General features: G+C 40.8%; 1 protein-coding gene across 1 annotated transcript; it reads right to left on the bottom strand.

Moving 5' to 3' along the window:
- Window positions 1-9,000: 9,000 nt before the first annotated feature.
- On the bottom strand, window positions 9,001-17,216 carry LOC125436713 (cryptic protein-like). The gene is made up of 6 exons (XM_048503942.1): window positions 16,989-17,216; window positions 16,556-16,605; window positions 16,239-16,418; window positions 13,135-13,249; window positions 12,932-13,038; window positions 9,001-10,300 (listed from the first exon to the last, which is right to left on the bottom strand). The coding sequence occupies exons 1-6, from the start codon at window positions 17,009-17,011 to the stop codon at window positions 10,167-10,169; spliced, it is 609 nt and encodes a 202-aa protein (XP_048359899.1). The 5' UTR covers window positions 17,012-17,216; the 3' UTR covers window positions 9,001-10,166.
- Between the last annotated feature and the right edge of the window lie 226 nt (window positions 17,217-17,442).

Below are 17,442 nucleotides of genomic sequence, written 5' to 3'. Positions count from 1 at the left end.
CCCCCCCCCGCCGCCTCCTGGATCCCCACAGCAACCTTGGCTCGCCCTGGATCGCCTTGGCTGCTCTGGCATTTCCTTGCTTGCAAGGAAGGAAACCCAAAAAGCAGATGACTGCTCTGTCTGGCATTTCCTTGCTTGCAAGCAAGGAAACACCAGAGCAGGTGGGGGCAGGGAAGAGCCAGGGTGCCTGCTTCCCACCAGATCGCCCCCCCCCCCCCCCGCCGCCACCTCCCGGATCCCCACAGCAGCCTCAGCCGTTGGCTGCTCTGGCGTTTCCTTGCTTGCAAGATAGAGACAGTTTCCCTAGAGCAGGGGTCGGGAACCTTTTTCATTCAAAGAGCCATTTGGCTCTCTCGCCCCCCCACGCCCCCCCCGCCTCACTGCTTGCTCCTCACCCCACCGCCCCACTCGCTTTGCTTGCCCCCCCCGCCCGCTTCCCTGCTCTCCCTCGCCGCTTGCCCCCCCCCCGCCACTCGCCTCCCGCCCACTTCCGCCGCCTCTCTTGCTTCGTCGCCTGCCTGAATCCGCCACCTGCTCGCTTGCTTGGCCCCCCCGGGCCACTTGCTGCTCACCACTCGCTCCCCGCTGCTTGCCTTGCCTCGGGCTATTCCAGCTGGCCAGCCTCGGGCTTGTCTAGCTGGCCAGTCAGCTTCCTCGCCCTCGCTCGCTTGCCCGCCCGCTTGACCTCGCTCGCCCAATTGCAAGCCCGCTTACTTGCTTGCCCGCCTGCTTGCTTGCCCACTTACTCGCTCCTCTGTTTGCTCGCTCGCCCGCCCGCCCCCGCTCACTTGCCCGTTTGCTCGCCCGCCCAATTGCATGCCCGCTTACTCGCTTGCCCGCTCGCCCGCTCACCCACTCGCCCACCCCCCCGCTCGCTTGTCTCCGCCTTCGCTTTGTTAGCCCACTTACTGCCTCCCCCCCGGGCCCGCCTGCTCTCACATTTGCTCGCCCGCTCGCTTGCCCGCCCTCCCGCTCGCTCACCCGCTCGCTCACCCGCTCCCTCGCCCACTCGCTCGCCCTTGCTTGCTTGCCCGCCCGCCAGCCCGCTCGCCCACCCCCCGCTCGCTTGCCCGTTTGCTCGCCCACTCGCTCGCCCGCTTACTCGCTCGCTCCCCCCTCGCTCGCTCACTCGCTCGCTCCCCCACCCCCCTGCTCGCCCGCTGGCTTTAATTTCTGCCTGGCTTGCCCGGGAAGGGGCAGCCACGCCGGGAGCCGCAGGAGAAGCAGCAAAGAGCCACTTGCAGCTCGGGAGCCGCGGGTTCCCAACCCCTGCCCTAGAGCCAAGCCTTCAGAGCTGGCAGGGGAAAGGAAAAGACGAGTGGGTAAGTGAGGGGAATGACGGGTGGCGGCTGCGAGCAGTGGGTGGTGGCGCGGCATGTGGGTGGCTTGCATATAAGCCGAGGAGGGCTTTTTTGGCACAAAAACTGTGCTGAAAAAGTCAGCTTATGCGCGAGTATATACGGTAATAATGTGCTCATCTATGGAACCGGAAATTTGCATTAGTAGACATCAGCAAAGCAAAACTTTACTGTCAAGATACTTTAAATGTATGTAAAAGTGTTAGTATATATTCTGTTAATAAATATGTCCTTTTTCTTCAAATCAAACTGAGCATATAAGATTGCTTATAATGTTATTAGGGACATTGTCGGTATACTGTGGCAACGAATATATCCCTTCAGAATATTATTTCATGCACTGATACTTTTTTCCAATTAGCATGGATATTATCATAGTGAATTTTATGTACTTAAGGCTAAGATCACGTTCTAAATATTCAATTATTTCCCTCCAAGCCCTTCAAATGTTTATTGTACTAGTTCTATGAAGTATTGCATACGCTCAATATTTACTTTGCAAGTTAATCTTTGTCTTTGATGTTCTTAAGCACTATGTTTAGTGTGCATCACTTTAATTATTACCATGTTCTTGACTCTCAGAAACCAGGCAGCAAATTAATTTATAAGAGGATATAAAGAGCCAATATTTAAAGGACTGCACTTGTCATTTGAATGCTAAAAATGATATTAATACTCTTCTCTTGAAAACTCAGGCCCACTGGACCTTTATAACTTTTAATGGTAAGGTATCATATGAAGTAAGATATCATATGAAGATTCAGGAGTCTACCATGGTAATGTAAGAATCTGACCAATTGACATAGCTGCTTCATCCCATCTGATTTGTTCTTATTTGTTTACTTCATTTAGAGCCCCCACAGGGACCCAAAGCAGCATGTTCTCTTCTATTATCACAACATTTTATCCTTACAACAACCCTGTTGAGTATATGTCACTTGCCCAAGATCACCCAGTAAGCTTCTATGGTAGCCTAGGTCTCCCAGATCCTAATCTGAAAATATAACCACTACATAACACTGGCTGAGGGACATAGGTAAGGGGTGGGTTCACGGGTTCAACCCCCCCCCCCCCCACATGTCCGGAAGCTGACAATGCATATGGAATGGAACCAGAGGTGTTTCTGCTCGGTGCTCTTGGAGGAAGAGCAGCTTGGGCGAACAACAGCTTTGCCAGAGCAAGCTATGAATCTATTTTTACAAATAGGCACCCCTATTTTTACAAATAGGCACCCCCAGGGAAGGGGTGCCTAGAGGAGCACCCCTTCCCTGCTACACGGAGCTGGGAATGCACAGCCCCACCCCCTGAGTGCAGAGCACCCACCCCCAAGGCCTGCCTGGAGGTACAAGCCATGGCCTTATTTCTTGTCTTTCAGCAGACCTGGTCCTTCCTTGAACTATCGTTTCAAGTTATGGTGAGCATTTCAAAAATAATTTGAAAAGATATTCCAAGGCAGAACTGGGCCTGCTAAAAGCAGGGAGACAGGGCCATGTTCCTGATCTCCAAGGTCAGTGCCTTGGACTAAGTTCTCAAGTTATACTGATCATTTTAACAGAGTACCCGCAAAGGCTCATGGGTATGTTGTTAAAATGATATGAGTTTTAATGTATGTGTGCGTTTGTGTGTGCTGTCAAGTCGTACCTGACATTCAAGGCATGCTCATATGGCTTTCTAGGCAAGAGATGTCCAGAGGGGATTAGTTAATGCCTGCCTCTGGACGGGCTGAGTTCTGTGGGAACTGTAACTGGTCCAGGGCCACCCAACAGGCCTCATGTAGAGTAGGGAATCGAACCCAGTTTTCCTGATTACAGTCTGCTGCTCTTAACCACTACATCACACTGGCTCTCTTGAGTTTTAATAAGGGATATGATATGTACACCAAAGCCTTGGGGAAAATCCTTGTGTGGTATTGTTTACTGTCATAGCAGGAAATATGTATATTCTCTCTTAACTAAGTCAAACATTTTAATATTTCCCATTTTGTGAGAATTCTGTATTTTCTAAGAAATGGCAAGATGTTCATCTTCAGAAAGCACACAAAATTACTAAGGAGAACTTTAAAAATGGTTGTTTTTAATTATGTAAGAGGCTGACTTCATTTTCGTAAAATATTCAGTTAGGGCCACTTAATGGTGGTAATATTCATTCTGAATATGTAACTACTTTTAAATTTACTTTGCTAGTTGTATATAGAAGATCTGAGTAACCTGTTGTTTTTCATCAGTGCTGGCTGATTACCATCAGTGCCATCTGCTGGTTTGTGCAAATGAAGTTACTCTTATTTGTGTGCTTAGGTCTTCAGTCTGACTTTTTTCTGAAGTCAATTCCAACCTTTTTACCAGACGTGTAAGTGTTAACCAGTTGTCTTTCAACAGGAAATGGAAAAAGCACTTCCCCAAAAGCTGTTGGAGGCAAATATTAACATCTGAGGAAGATACTATTCATCTAGGGATGCCAGCCTCCAGATGGGACCTGGGGATCCCCTGGAATTACACCTCATCTCCAGACTACAGTTTCCCTGGAGAAAATGGATGCTTTGGAAGGCAGACTTTAAGGTATTGCACCCCACTGAGATCCTTGCCCTCCACAGGATCTTTTCCCAAAATATCCAGGAATTTCCCAACCTGAACCTGGCAACCCTTCCCCCCACCTTGAGGGACCTAGCAATCCTACTGATTCATCAAGTCATCCCTCAGCCTTTTCTGAGCAGTTTCTTTAGGCCTGCAAATAATTCCTTTCCTCTAGGATTACCAACTTCAAGGTAGTGTCTGGAATTCTTTTGGAATTACACTTGATCTTACATGAATGAATTCGAAGTATCTAATAAAACGACACAGGTTTTTGGCTAGGATCAGAGGCACTTAATTCATTTTCAAGTTCCTGTATGACTTTCTCGCCCCATCTACAGCTGGGAACAACAGTTGTTAATATCATCTCAAAGTCCTTTGGGGGATTTCCTTTTAGCATCATAATATAGTATATCCAGCTGTAGAAACCATAGCAAAACTGTCCCAAAGTGACTTTCAACTAATAATTCATTTAAGAATAAATATTGTAAAAGAAACTGGGGTGGAGAAATAAAAATTCTGAGCCCAATCATACTTCTATAGTCAATGTAACTGGTGTATGTTATCCAAGTTTCAGAGTTTCATCTATTCACTCAGTTCATTCTAAATGCTTGTGCTTCTTTTTGAGAATTTGAATAATGTGGGCTAGTACTGAGGTTGTGAAATAAGATAAAATGAAGCTATAAGACAGATGGACAGTTAGCCCTGGGAAGCAGGGTTAGAGAATGGTTGACCTTTTAATATTGAAAAGGGAATTCTCAGAAAGTCATATTATTCTTACCAGAATTCATATGTCATTATCTACTGACACCACAAATGTACGGATGAGATAGAATGTTAAGGGGATTATCAGATCCACTATCGAGACCCCCATGCATGTGCCTTCAGGGATCATCAAACAGTTTTGCAGAAAATGTGTAGCTTTCCAGAGTTTTGCAGAAGATATGTGGTTTGGGTAAACTGAAAAGGAGGAGAATAGGTTTCCCATTTCTAGCTTGAGAAATCCCAGAAGATTTAGGAGCACTGCCTAAGGTTGTCCTCCCTCTTGTAGTCTCCAGGAAGATAAGGGGTTGGGTCTAATAATCATGTAATTCTGCAATGTCATTTCCAGCCATGTAACTGGAAGTGATATTACAGCAACACCCACCCCATTTTGCTCCTACAGCAACAGCAGGTAGTAGTTGGTGGCTGTAGGGGAAAGTCTGTTTTCCCTGTGACTGGGAAGGGTGGTGTTTGGAAAAGGGAGGGAGACCATGAAGATGTCAGGGCTGCCAGCTTCAGCTTGAGAAATACCAGGAGGTTTTGGGGGTGGAGCCTGAGGAGGCTGGGCTTTGGGGTGGGACTTCAATGGAGTATAATGCTTTAGAATTCAACTTCCAAAGTGGCTATTTTCTCCATGTGAACTATATCTCCAGCGAATCATGGCATGGTTCCTGAAGGACAAATGTGCTGAACAAATGAAGACATTCAAGTTTTGTTCACAGTACAATTGACAAAATCCAAATACTAAAAACGTACAGATTTACAGAGTTTTGGAAGTTATAGGTGAGGAGTGGTGTTCTCCAGAAAACAGTGATGGAGAAAATGGCTGATTTGGAGGGAGGGGTCTCCAGTATTATACCCTGCTGAGGTCCTTCCCCTCCCCTCTCCAAATCCTGCCATCGTCAAGGCTCCACTCCAGGAATTTTCCATCCTGTAGTTGGAAGCCCTAGGAAGGTACTATGGAGGAAATCTAGTTCAACCTACTGTTCAGTGCTGCAATATGCAGCTTCAACATCTGATAGATGACCATTCAAAGTTCTGACCTTAAATATAAACTAGGAACAAAAAAAGCCACTTCTGGGATGCTATAAGGCACTACTGAAAACCATTGTCGTTAAGCTTATAATTGTTCGTTAGAAATATATTTGATAACATTGATAACAGTTGTTTTTTCATGTTTAATTGCTTCACTATGGTGCTCCAACATAGGCGTTGTTGCCTGTGGAAGGGAAACTGACATGACTTCATTAAGAACAGTCATGTAATAAGCAATACTATCAATTAATTTAATTTGTATAACTTACAGTAGTTATGTCTCATTGTCTTGACAAATAAATTTCTATGTGCAGAGGTGAACAGGATTGCCTGAAGAGTTTTATGAACTGTTGTGGATAAGAGGAAGTGCCTTCTGCTAGTATCAGAATTGTCCTGTCCATCAAGAAATCTATGTTTCATGCCTCTGTCATCAACATGCTGTAAAGAGTGTGGTGTTAATGGCTGTGAATGGTTGATGACAGGATTGTTCCAGGCTAAGGCCAGGAAGGCCAAATGATATACCCACTTGTTTCAGCTCTGAAGTAAATTTTGAAAAGAGAAAGAGTTCATAGTTTAGGAAGCTGTGAAGTGGGTGATTAATATTTTTCTTTGACATCCTCCCCAAATTCAAACTACATAGTAAAGTGACATACATGATGACTAGATACCTAGTTCGTAAGAAATCATTTTGTAGTCCTTAGTCACCTGGGAGCTGTGGAGCAAACTTTAGTGTTTGCTATAAACAATCCTCACTCAAGTGCTTGTAATTTATTTTGCTAGAAGAACAGCTTGGTCTACATGGCAGAGGAACCATTGCTTTTATCTGTCCTCCTGAACAGCTGGAGACAGATAAGAGTGGAGACGTTCTGGCCTAGTCAAAGAGTCTGCTTGAATTCCTTTGACTCTTACTGTTTTCTTTGCACTACATTTACACATAAGTTTCTGAGAGTTGGTGTGGCTTTTCCCACCCTGGTGTGACCCTGTGCAACACATACACACTTGGTCCCATGCCATCCTGTTGTGAAGTCACAGGTCAAACACTGGAGCAGCATATTTCTCTCATCCCAAAAAAGACCCATAGGAAGGAACTCATTCATAATGAATCCCTGAATAATTATAAGACATCATTCTTAACCCACCTTTGTATCTTCAAGGGGTATACATGTGGCCACCTATCCATAACTTTACCTACATAAACCCATTTTCCCCCTCTTCCAAAACCCCTAATAATTGAGGTGGTGGTGGGGGGAACTGTCAATATAACATTTATGGCATCACATTACAGAGGCACTTGAGAAGAACAAAAAACGCTTTGAGATGCCTGTTGTACTCTTCACCTTAAACTGGCATAGACATCTAAGTAATACAAATGGGTAGAGAGACAGAAATTCTGTTTTAAAATTTGGAGAGTAAGTTTTCAACAGGACAAGGACTTTGATACATGTAACTTCCCCGGCTGAAATGACTAGCAATAACATTCTGGATATGATCATGTTTCTCTGTTACTATATGTGTCTACTTAGCTATTTGCATCACTGTGCTTCTCCATTCTCTATTTTTTTGTTTACTATACACAAAGCAGCTAGAAAGAGATGTCATTTAAATATACAATTATGCAACATAAAAATCATGATAGGAGTACATATTGACAAAAGCTTGTGAAAACAACCTTTGAGAATGGTGTCTGAAGAGGAATGGAATACTGGAGTAAATGGAAATAGAGATCAATGTACCAGGACAGTGTTGTCTCATATGAACCTGCCTGTGCAGTCCGGTTATTTTTGGAGGGTCTACTTTGGTTGCCTCTGCCATCTGAGTAGAAGGGTAGCAGTCTGAGAAAGGGCTTTCTAAAACAAGTGTAGAATATTAGAAATTCTACAAAACACTTTAAATAAAATCAATAAAATAATGTGTCTGGGAGAAGTTCTCTGAGCAGGTTAAATAATGTAGGGTCTTTCCTGAAATCAGTTAAACTATTTCCCAGAGACAAAAATGTGAAAATCTATGGAAGATCACAGTGCTACAGAGATTATTTTTCCTCTTTATATGCATTCACACTGTGATCTGGTTCCAATTACTATACTATTTTAATGTGTTTAATACTGCCAGGCATAAAATGGATATCATAGGACACAATGTCCAATATAGGCATTTTCAATCAGTGAGTTCCCTTTTCTGGGGCCATATATCTTGAATAATCATGAAAGCCTGAAGAAATTGATGCTCCAACCATTATGTTGTACAATATTGTTACATACTTGGATGCTCCTTATAGCTTCCCAGCTACCAAATATACTATGTGCCATCAAAATAAAAATGTCAGTAAGTGCTATGATGAGCAGTGCCATACAGGCCACATGCAATACACAAGGAACAAATGTAAGTTTGATTGTGCAATGGCCATTAAAGAAAAAAAAATCAAAACCATGATGTCTTTCACCTCTTGTCATTGCTGTGTTCTTATTGACATTCAGAGCCTGCAACCATAGATTCTACCTAACAATTGCTGCGCAAGGTTAACTGTTCCCTCCAACAGGCTGGAGGAAGGTTTCACTGGGGGACAGCACTCGGGCTACCCAGTGTACAAATCAGATCCTATGCTGTGCCTCACACTTCTTTGCTTCTTTGTCAATAAGTACAGTTCGGATATGGCCAGAAATTTTACCACACAGACGAGAGTGTTTGTGTCGTTACTGTGGTTTGGGGACCAGTCCCACTCTCAGGTGGCAATACATTTTATACATCACTCAGTCAATGAAGGCAAATCACCAGCACACAAACATCAGTGGCTAGTAGTCCCTGATTTGCCATTACTATAATAGGAGATACAGGAGATATTTTGAAAGAGAGGGAAAAGATCAAAGCAATGTCTGTGACATTTCCTCCCCTCACCCCAATTCCAGCTCTCTCAAACCATCAAGTCTTTATTTAGCCTCATAACATCCAAACTTGATTTAGAGCAAAATGGGCTACATGGGGCTTCCCTTAAAGATCATTCAGAAACTTCAGTTAGTCCAAAATGTGGCAGCTAGGATTCATACAGGTACCCAGTGAAGTGACCAAATAAAGCCAGTATTTTAGGAATTGGCTTCCTGTGGGCTACTGTCCCCCCTTTCTTCCACTTGAAAGCTATTTTATTTCTTTTTGTGGTAAATTTAACCATTTTATTAATTTGTCTGGTTTCCAAAAACCAAATCAAATTTATTGCAGGACCAATGGGTACAATTGCACAAATGCAATATTTATTATTTTTGTATTATTTTATAAACAGTTACACAATCAGACAGAAGAATCTATGTTTCAAAGCAGGGCAGCATTGAAATTGAAGCTCGAGAGCAGGTCCAGAATGTATGGTTTTTTAAAATCCATGCCTAGTATTTGGTATATAAACTGAATGAATGTATGACAACCTTAGCTTGCCAGGGTCCACTGGTCTACTTGCCAGGGTCCACTGGTCACAGTGGTACTTTGTCATATAACTATTGACTGTATGCACAATGTCCTAATTAACATGATAATATCTAAATTAACAAACTTTCCTTCCAGTTAGCTTGAGAAATGTTAATAATTTAATAAATGAAAAGCACTACTTATAAATATATAATATTTTCTTTATAAAATTATCATTTCAGAATGTATACTGGTATTTACTGCTTTCAATATTTAAGCCATAGAGCATAAAATATTTTTCTTCCATTGGAAGAGAATAGTTAAAAAATAACAAAGAACTGCTTAAATCATATTCAAACAGAAATAAGTAACATTTATGCAACACAGCACTATTCATTAAAAAGAAGTTAATTCTGATTCCAGTCACACTAACACTTTATCAATACTTAAATCCTAGAACTACTCTTTAAAACAGCTTTTAACTCGTTAAAGCTTGTTTTTTTGCAAAGCATAACTTTACCACTGACAATTCCATCGTCTTATATTTACCCTCAGTGAGAAAGAAGTAAATAGTAAGTATTTCTGAGTATTCTGGAAGAACTGGTATTAAAGAGTCACTGAGTGATTCTAAGGTCCAGAATAACTATGACTGCTGTCCTACTGAACCAGGACACCCTTTCAAAATGTAACAGCTTCCACACTCCCTTTCAAAGTGCAGTTGCAACTCTTCTATCAGCTTGACAGGAAGCTGAGGAAGCAAAACTTCATTTTCAGCTACAATCCACAGCTTTTTCTTCTTCTTTCAGTCTTGTATTTAAATGGAATATATGAATACCTCAGAAGTGAGACAGTGCTGAATTGGCTGCAAGATTAAAATTAGAAGCTTTCAAAGATAACACACTGCAATTTTAGAACTCTAAAAAATACCCTGTTAAACAGGTAACTATGCAGAGGTTGATTTTTAACCATCTCCAGTCTTCTTGCTTTTCAAAAAATCAAGTTTCATCATAAGGCAAATCACTGTAAGAGCCCCAGTCTTAGCCAACAGAATCTTTCATAGTTGATGGAAGAGCTTGGTGCAAAAAAATGCAAAGAAGCAGCCCACTAGGATCAGAAAAAAACACATTGTTTGCTGTAATCCTAGGCAATTTGAACGCAAATGAATAAATTCCTCTTCCTCTCTTACAGCTGAGAAAAAAGAAGAAAGAACTGCTATCACCATACAAATAATTTCAACAGATTTTCCAATTTCCTCTGGCAGGTACTTAAGTTAAAGCTATCATCTGTAGAAGCCAATCACAGAGTCTATTATTTGAGAAGAGATGCAAATAGAGGCCACTGAGAACCCTTTGAGGAACAACTGATAGCAACTTATCAGCTCTTGCAGGCATTAATCACAGAATAATCAAAAGTAAATAAAACCACTGGCAAAGGTGTTAACCAATAGGCTGCCTATACATTCTTAACCTTTTCTCAGATGGAAAAAAATTAGACACTAGAAATTTAATACCTCAAATTTGAGCTTATTTAGATGGATCACATATTTGAAAGGTAGTTCACTTCTAATAATGGCTTAGAGTTACATTCTAATTCTTATCAATTTAGTGGAAACAAAAGTTTCAATAAAACTAGGAGGATTTGTTTTCTTATACTTATGATGTCCACAACCCAAATATAGTTGAGTAATTCCTTTGACTATAAAGTAAGGGAGAAAGAAACAGTTAACTCTTTGTTTGAAAAATAGTTGTTTTTTTTAATGTTAGGCAGATTTAAAGATCATTGTGGCTGTGAAAGAAGGTGATCACTACCCAACTTGGTACTTGTGTGAAAATAATGTATTCAATGAGCCATGTATCTTGTGAAATTGCCCTCATCCATTTGGCCACAGTTCATGTGGATTAACATTGCTTACATAAAATGAAATGTGATCAGTAAGGTGCAGTGCTTAGAGAACTGGACTGTGATCTGGCAGACCTAAGTTAAAAATCCCCAGTCTGCTGTGGAAGCTTCATGGGTGACCTTGGACTGACTTGCTTCACAGGGCTATTGCAAAGATAAAATGGAAAAAGGGAAGAATACTGAAAGCCACTTTGAGTCCCCACTGGGGAGAAAAGTGGGGTATAAATAATGTAAATAAATAAATTTGATCCTGTATGGTGTGACTATAGGACAACCACATTCAAATCCTTACTCAAAATCAATTATGAGCCCTGAACCAGTTATTCTTGCTCAGTCTAAATTGCCTCACAGAGTTGTTGTGGGAATAAACTGTGAAGGAGACTAACACATAAATACTCCTAGGTTCTTTGGCAGAAAGGTAGAATACAAAATGTGATCACTCACAAACTAATTCCAGGCTGCTTAAAGAATACTGAATCTCCCACAGCTGAACCCACTTGCTCCAGAGTGAAACTTCAAAAATATAACCACATTTTCATTACCCATTAATTCTCTGCAACTAGGATGACAACAAGATTCTGGTTTCGGAGGGCAGGTATGCTGGTCTGCAGTAGGACCAGCTTGATTTAAGTCCAGTAGCACCTTAGAGACCACCAAGAATTTTGGGGTATGGGCTTCTGAGAGTCAAAGCTCTGGTATCTTTTACTTTTAAAAGCTCATACCTTGAAAATATTAGTTGTTTCTAAGATTCTACTAGACTCTAATCTAACAAGATTCTGGTTGTTTTGAGTTTTCTGGGCTGTGTGGCCGTGGTCTGGTAGATCTTGTTCTTAACATTTCACCTGCAACTGCGGCTAGCATCTTCAGAGGTGTATCACAGAGAGAAGTCTGCTCCCCTGCAGAGACCTAGTGGAGAATAATGCTGCTGGAATTTTGGCCTGAGGGTTGATGCATGAGAGGCAGTAGTAAAAATTACTCAACTAAGCACAAGTTTTACATATAAATAGAAGCAGAGCAGGAGAACAGCTAGTTCCTTGTTGAGTCTAATTGCCCAATGAAAGACTTCAATTTGAGTATTTAAAGAACAGATACTCATCACTGCCTGTTTTTCATAGATAGGCCAGAAGGGGCCATTATGATAATCTAATCTCAATCCTACATGACTCAGGCCAGAATTCCACAGCTATTCCTGTTATTTCCTGTGATTTCTCCATAGTTCTGCTTTCTCATAGGTTTCAGTCATTCCATTAGTGTTCTGAGGACTGGTTTACACATTCTTTAGACTAGAGTGTTAAGCTTGAGAACTCCAGAACATCTTAGTGGAGTTTGGCTTGAGAAGCTTGGCTACAGAAGTCCTTTTCATCCCTATCATTTTTTTCATTTATAGCCTTTGGTCACGGTGTTCTAAACAGTACTAGTACTGTTTACAGTATTTTCATGACATTGTGGTTTAGCAGATTGATCTTAAACTCACGTACATGGATTTATTTCCAGATATATATATGTGACCAAATTTTTGACAACTGCTTTAGAGTTAAATAGCATGCAATATCTAGACTGCATCCACAACTTTTTGAACATTACCCTATTTGGGTGTCACTTTTAATTGACTATTGGTTTTTATACTTTCAGCTATTGCCCCTTGCAAGAAGCCCAAAGGTGTAACCTAATACTACCTATACCCAGCATTATTTGTTCATATCTACTTATCATTCTACAGAGGATTCAGAGAAGAATCCTTAAGATTAAGGTCAGAAATACCCGCTTCCCCTGGTTAAGATCTCACCTACTGAAGATATCTGGAGAACTCAAAAGCTTGCAGATTGTTGTATTATTTTGGTTCATCGTAAAAAGTCACAATGTGGCTGGCTGCCTTCAACCTTCATATATAGTTGATTTTCCAAGAACATTATTTCTTACCACAGTTGTGTGTTTGTTCAGCTAGACAATGCAGAACACCATAACCACATCGACACAGCCGGCAACCTTTTTGTATCCACTCACCATGTCCAAATGGGCCACAGTTGCTGTCAATGACAAATCAGAAGGTTCAACCTTTTATTATATTGCATTAACCCTCCCAGCTACCCTGGAATCTCAAGCTGTCCAGTCTTCTTCCATACCTCTTCCGTTCATCCCACTCACAGTATCTGCCAATGAAGTGTTTGGGGCATGCACAAAAGCTGCCCAGGATACAAGTCCCTCCATTTTGACAGCAATGCCGGTTAAGGGTTTTACCTGAAAGTGAATATTCCACAGTTTACCAGTTTATACCTCTCTTTGAACCTGCTTTTTCACCCATTTCCTTGGGTTTCCCTAACTGCCAAAGAATCTTACAGAGATGTCCTTAAGGGATCAATACAATTAGCTGCCTGTTAAAACTGTTAGTTCAGTTAAGCCCAGTTTGTTTAGATAAGGATTAGACACAAACTACTAGAGATTACTTAGTGGCCCAGCAAGCAACTCCTGACATGTTGTGTGTGTGTATGTGTGGACAGTTACCTGCATCTATTGTTTGGGCAGAAACAGATCTCATTCAACACTCAAAAGGAAATAATCTTGAACAAAATTGCCATTATATTTTCCTTTTCTTCACTATCACAAAGATTTACCAAAAATAATAGAAATCAGGCTTGAGCTGAATTGCTAAACATTTGGAAACTGTGAAGCTAAGATTTGACACTGGTTCTACAATTTACACTGGTTTACAGCCAGTTTTATGCCTGTGAAAAATTAATGTACAAATTATTTGACTGAAAGCAATTTATGCTTGTGTTTTCATAAGCGTTAAACAGAACACATTCCTTAATTGTCAGGCTCCCATATTAAATAATTTTTGAGCCATCTTGGCACTTATAGATAAACATTTTAACCAGTTATGGAAACACAGCATGGAGACACCAACATTTCCCAGGCATAACTAGGAACAGGATCCTAGATCACTGTCAGGCCCCATCTGAGGAAAGGCCCAAGTAAAGTAAATCTCTTTTCTCTATTCATCTGGCTATTTTGATCCTACCCTTCCTCTGATGACTTGAAGGTGGCAAGGTCCTACCCCCTCCATTTTATCTTCACAACCCTACAGGTTAGATTAATCTGACTAGTCCAAGATCACTTAGCAAGCTTTGGAGCTGAGTGGAGATTTAAATTCAGACTAGCAATTCCCTGATAACCCACATTCTAAGTTATTCATCCCTACAGAAAATTTCCCTATGGAGGTGCACCCAAGAGTCCTGAATGTTATATCTTAAATGACTCCATGGGTGCACTCCTAAACTAAGAGCAGGTCCAGTAGAACTGAATGAGGTTTACATGTAAGAACACATGCTCAGGGACACTCTATGCACACTCTATGATTAGAAGGTTAGTTTTAAATTCAATAGGACTTACTCCCAAATTAGAGTACACAGGATTGTAGCCTAATGGGGTAATCTTTTGCTTCCCACAGAGTTCAGTGGGACTGACTCCCAGATAACTGTGCCTCCTAGGGTTGCCATCCTCCAGGTAGAGTCTCCTTGGAATTACAAATATTCTCCAGACTGTATTGGAGAAAATGGCAGCTTCCTGCTGAGCACCCTCTCCTGCCCAGGCTCTGCACCCAAATCTCCAAGAGTTTCCTGAGAATTCCCTGGTGAGCACACCTTGTGTGTTAAATGAAAGGCATTTAGCTAAGCCTGAAGGCCACTTGTCTCTATCTAAGAATTGCTTTTGGGAACAAAAGGTCCAATGTGTGCATCAAATTGTTCCACCTGCAACTCAACACACATTTTATTTATCAATTTTTTTAATCCCACCATTCCTCTAAGTGATTATCTTCCACTTAACCCTTACAATGACCATTTAAGACTGTTTAACATGAGAATGGAAAGCCTAAGATCATTGATCTTTTCATGGCAGGTGGAGATCTGAACCCTGCTCTCCTAGGGTGCAGATAGCCTTTCCCTTGAAGTGATGGGAGAAGTCTCTGGAATAAGTGCAATTTCTGAGAGGGCTGGGTTGCTGCATAAAGTCTATTCTATTAATGGCATCCTCACCCTGAATTTTGGTTTCCTTGAGATACATTTGTACTGAACTTTTACTGTTGTACTTAGTCCAGGAATTGCATGTTGCCTGGCACTGCAAACAAGGATCCAGTGAACAAGCACTAATGACATGATCTAGAAATATATTAGATAACTAGTTTATCCAGCGGGAAATCACAGCAGATGGCTGGGCACTAGAAATGAATGAACTCTTATCCATCAATGTAGAATGTAACAAGATTGTGGTCTTTTGCCCATTTGCTTAGGAATAAGCTTCATCAATAGGACTTGGTTCTGAGAAAATATCTGTACATTTTGTACTGCATGGCTCCAATCCTAATCTCATTTACAAGATGATAAATGCCAATAAACTCAGTAGGACTTATGAGCAAAGATAGTTAGATCAAACTATAATTCATGTTTTGAGCTTCTAGCTGCACTTGTTTTAAAGGGGTTCTTTTCAGCAATAAATGTCATTTGGAAGGAAAGAAGGGAATACTAAAGAATCATTACATCTAGAGACAACTTGTATGTAAGCTCTACAAGACTTCCTATTTAAACAACAGGCATGGAGAGAGAAAATCTCTTGTCCCTTAAACAAAGGCTTCTTGGGACATAGACAAACTCTATGACATAGAGACAAACAATATTTCATTAAATCTATATTAAAGGGACAGGGCATTTTCCCTCTAAGCAATTGGCAACCCCAAGAAAGATCTGTTAGACTCAGAGATGGTTAAGCAGCACTGAGTGTACTTTACCCACTATACCTCACCTTGTGATAATCATATAAAATGGGCTTCAACTACCATTGGTTAAAACTTCTTGAAAAACTAGTTACTGTAGTTTGTTTATATTTCATCATACTCTTTCTCCAAGAAGTTCAGATGTTATACAGGAACACTTTGAGGTAGGTCAGGCTGAAAGGGAATGATTGGCTCAGTACACCTAGCAAGTTTCTTGGCAGAGTAGGGATTTAAACCCATGTCCCAGTCTAGTGCTCCAGTCACTACACTGCACAAAGATACAATTGCAGAAAGCTGAGAACTCTCTGTAAATAATGAAGATGAGTATGACTATAATACTATACACACTTACTAGGAAGTAAGTCCCACTGAAATCAATAGAATTTACTTCTGAGAATACATACAAAGGATTACACTGTGTCTTTGCATAAAGATGGAAAAAGTAATAGAAGCACTTACTTTCTGTAAGTCCCGTAAAAGGAACCATTGGCTTAGAGTTCTTTTGCTTTTTGCTCTCATAGTTCTGATTCATATTATTGAAGATATTTAATGTTGTGGCTTGATCATATGTGTGATGCTTCTGGGCTACAGCATCAGCACTTTCTCCACTATCATGATGATGTTCTTTTTCTTTATAGCCTTATCCAGTACAAAATAAAGTGAAGAAACATTTTTTTTAAATGTACATATATGAACACAAATCTATACATGCATACATTACATATAGTGTTGAGACTAACAACCGGCAGCAGAAAGAAGCAAGAAGAGTTCCTCACCTTTTCCAAAGTGAATACTCTGCAAGGCCAAAATCCATACTAAAGCAAATCTACAAATGCAAAGCAAGAGGAACTTAGAATACATAGGAAATGGACAATAGAAAGAACAGCACATTCCATAAAGAAACTAGAGAGAAAAACAGCCTCTAATCATGCCTTGAACATTTCAGCCAAAACTACCAAACAGAACCAAGTATTATGTTTCTTTGTGAGATAATAATCACTTTCTTTTCAAACCTAAATAATTTTTGCAGTTCATGAGTACAGCATTTTAAACTGGTAAAAATTAAGGCACGATTAGAGACAAATTTGAAAATGATTTTTGTTTTGCTTCTACACCAATTAAAATTCACTTTTCTGCATATAAGAAACAAAATGTACATTGAGAAAAATTAAGACAGTTGTAGGGCACAGTCATGACAAACAGACTTACCTAGTACATGCCCTCCAAGACATTTTCCTGTAGCAAAGAATTTCAAAAGTGAAACAGAATCCTGGGCTGATCTATGCAGTTACCTTCATTCCATTCACAGGAGCCAAAGCAACATGAAAGAAATATCAGAGCAGTAAAGAAAAGAAGGGAAAACTTTCTTCTCTAGCCTAGTGCCTCACAGGTGAAATATACAACTTCTAGTAGGCTCCTCTCTGAAGTACTGACAGTAAATTCTAAATCTTCCTGAGCTGGCTTATCTCCCCTCCCTTCCCCTAACTTACAAAAAATGCATCATGCAGGAGGTGGAGCAATCTCTCACAAACACAGCAGGAGATAATGCTGAGCCTTTTCAGGAAATTCCCTGTAACATTGGTCTTCATCTCCTGGGGTGAAATCCCCAGTGGGCAATGGATGTTATACCAATAGCATCAACAGGATTAATATTTTATTGAAG

The sequence above is a fragment of the Sphaerodactylus townsendi genome, linkage group LG07 (genome assembly GCF_021028975.2).
Source record: "Sphaerodactylus townsendi isolate TG3544 linkage group LG07, MPM_Stown_v2.3, whole genome shotgun sequence".
Lineage (NCBI taxonomy): Eukaryota > Metazoa > Chordata > Lepidosauria > Squamata > Sphaerodactylidae > Sphaerodactylus > Sphaerodactylus townsendi.
This window is presented reverse-complemented; position numbering and strand designations above follow the sequence as displayed.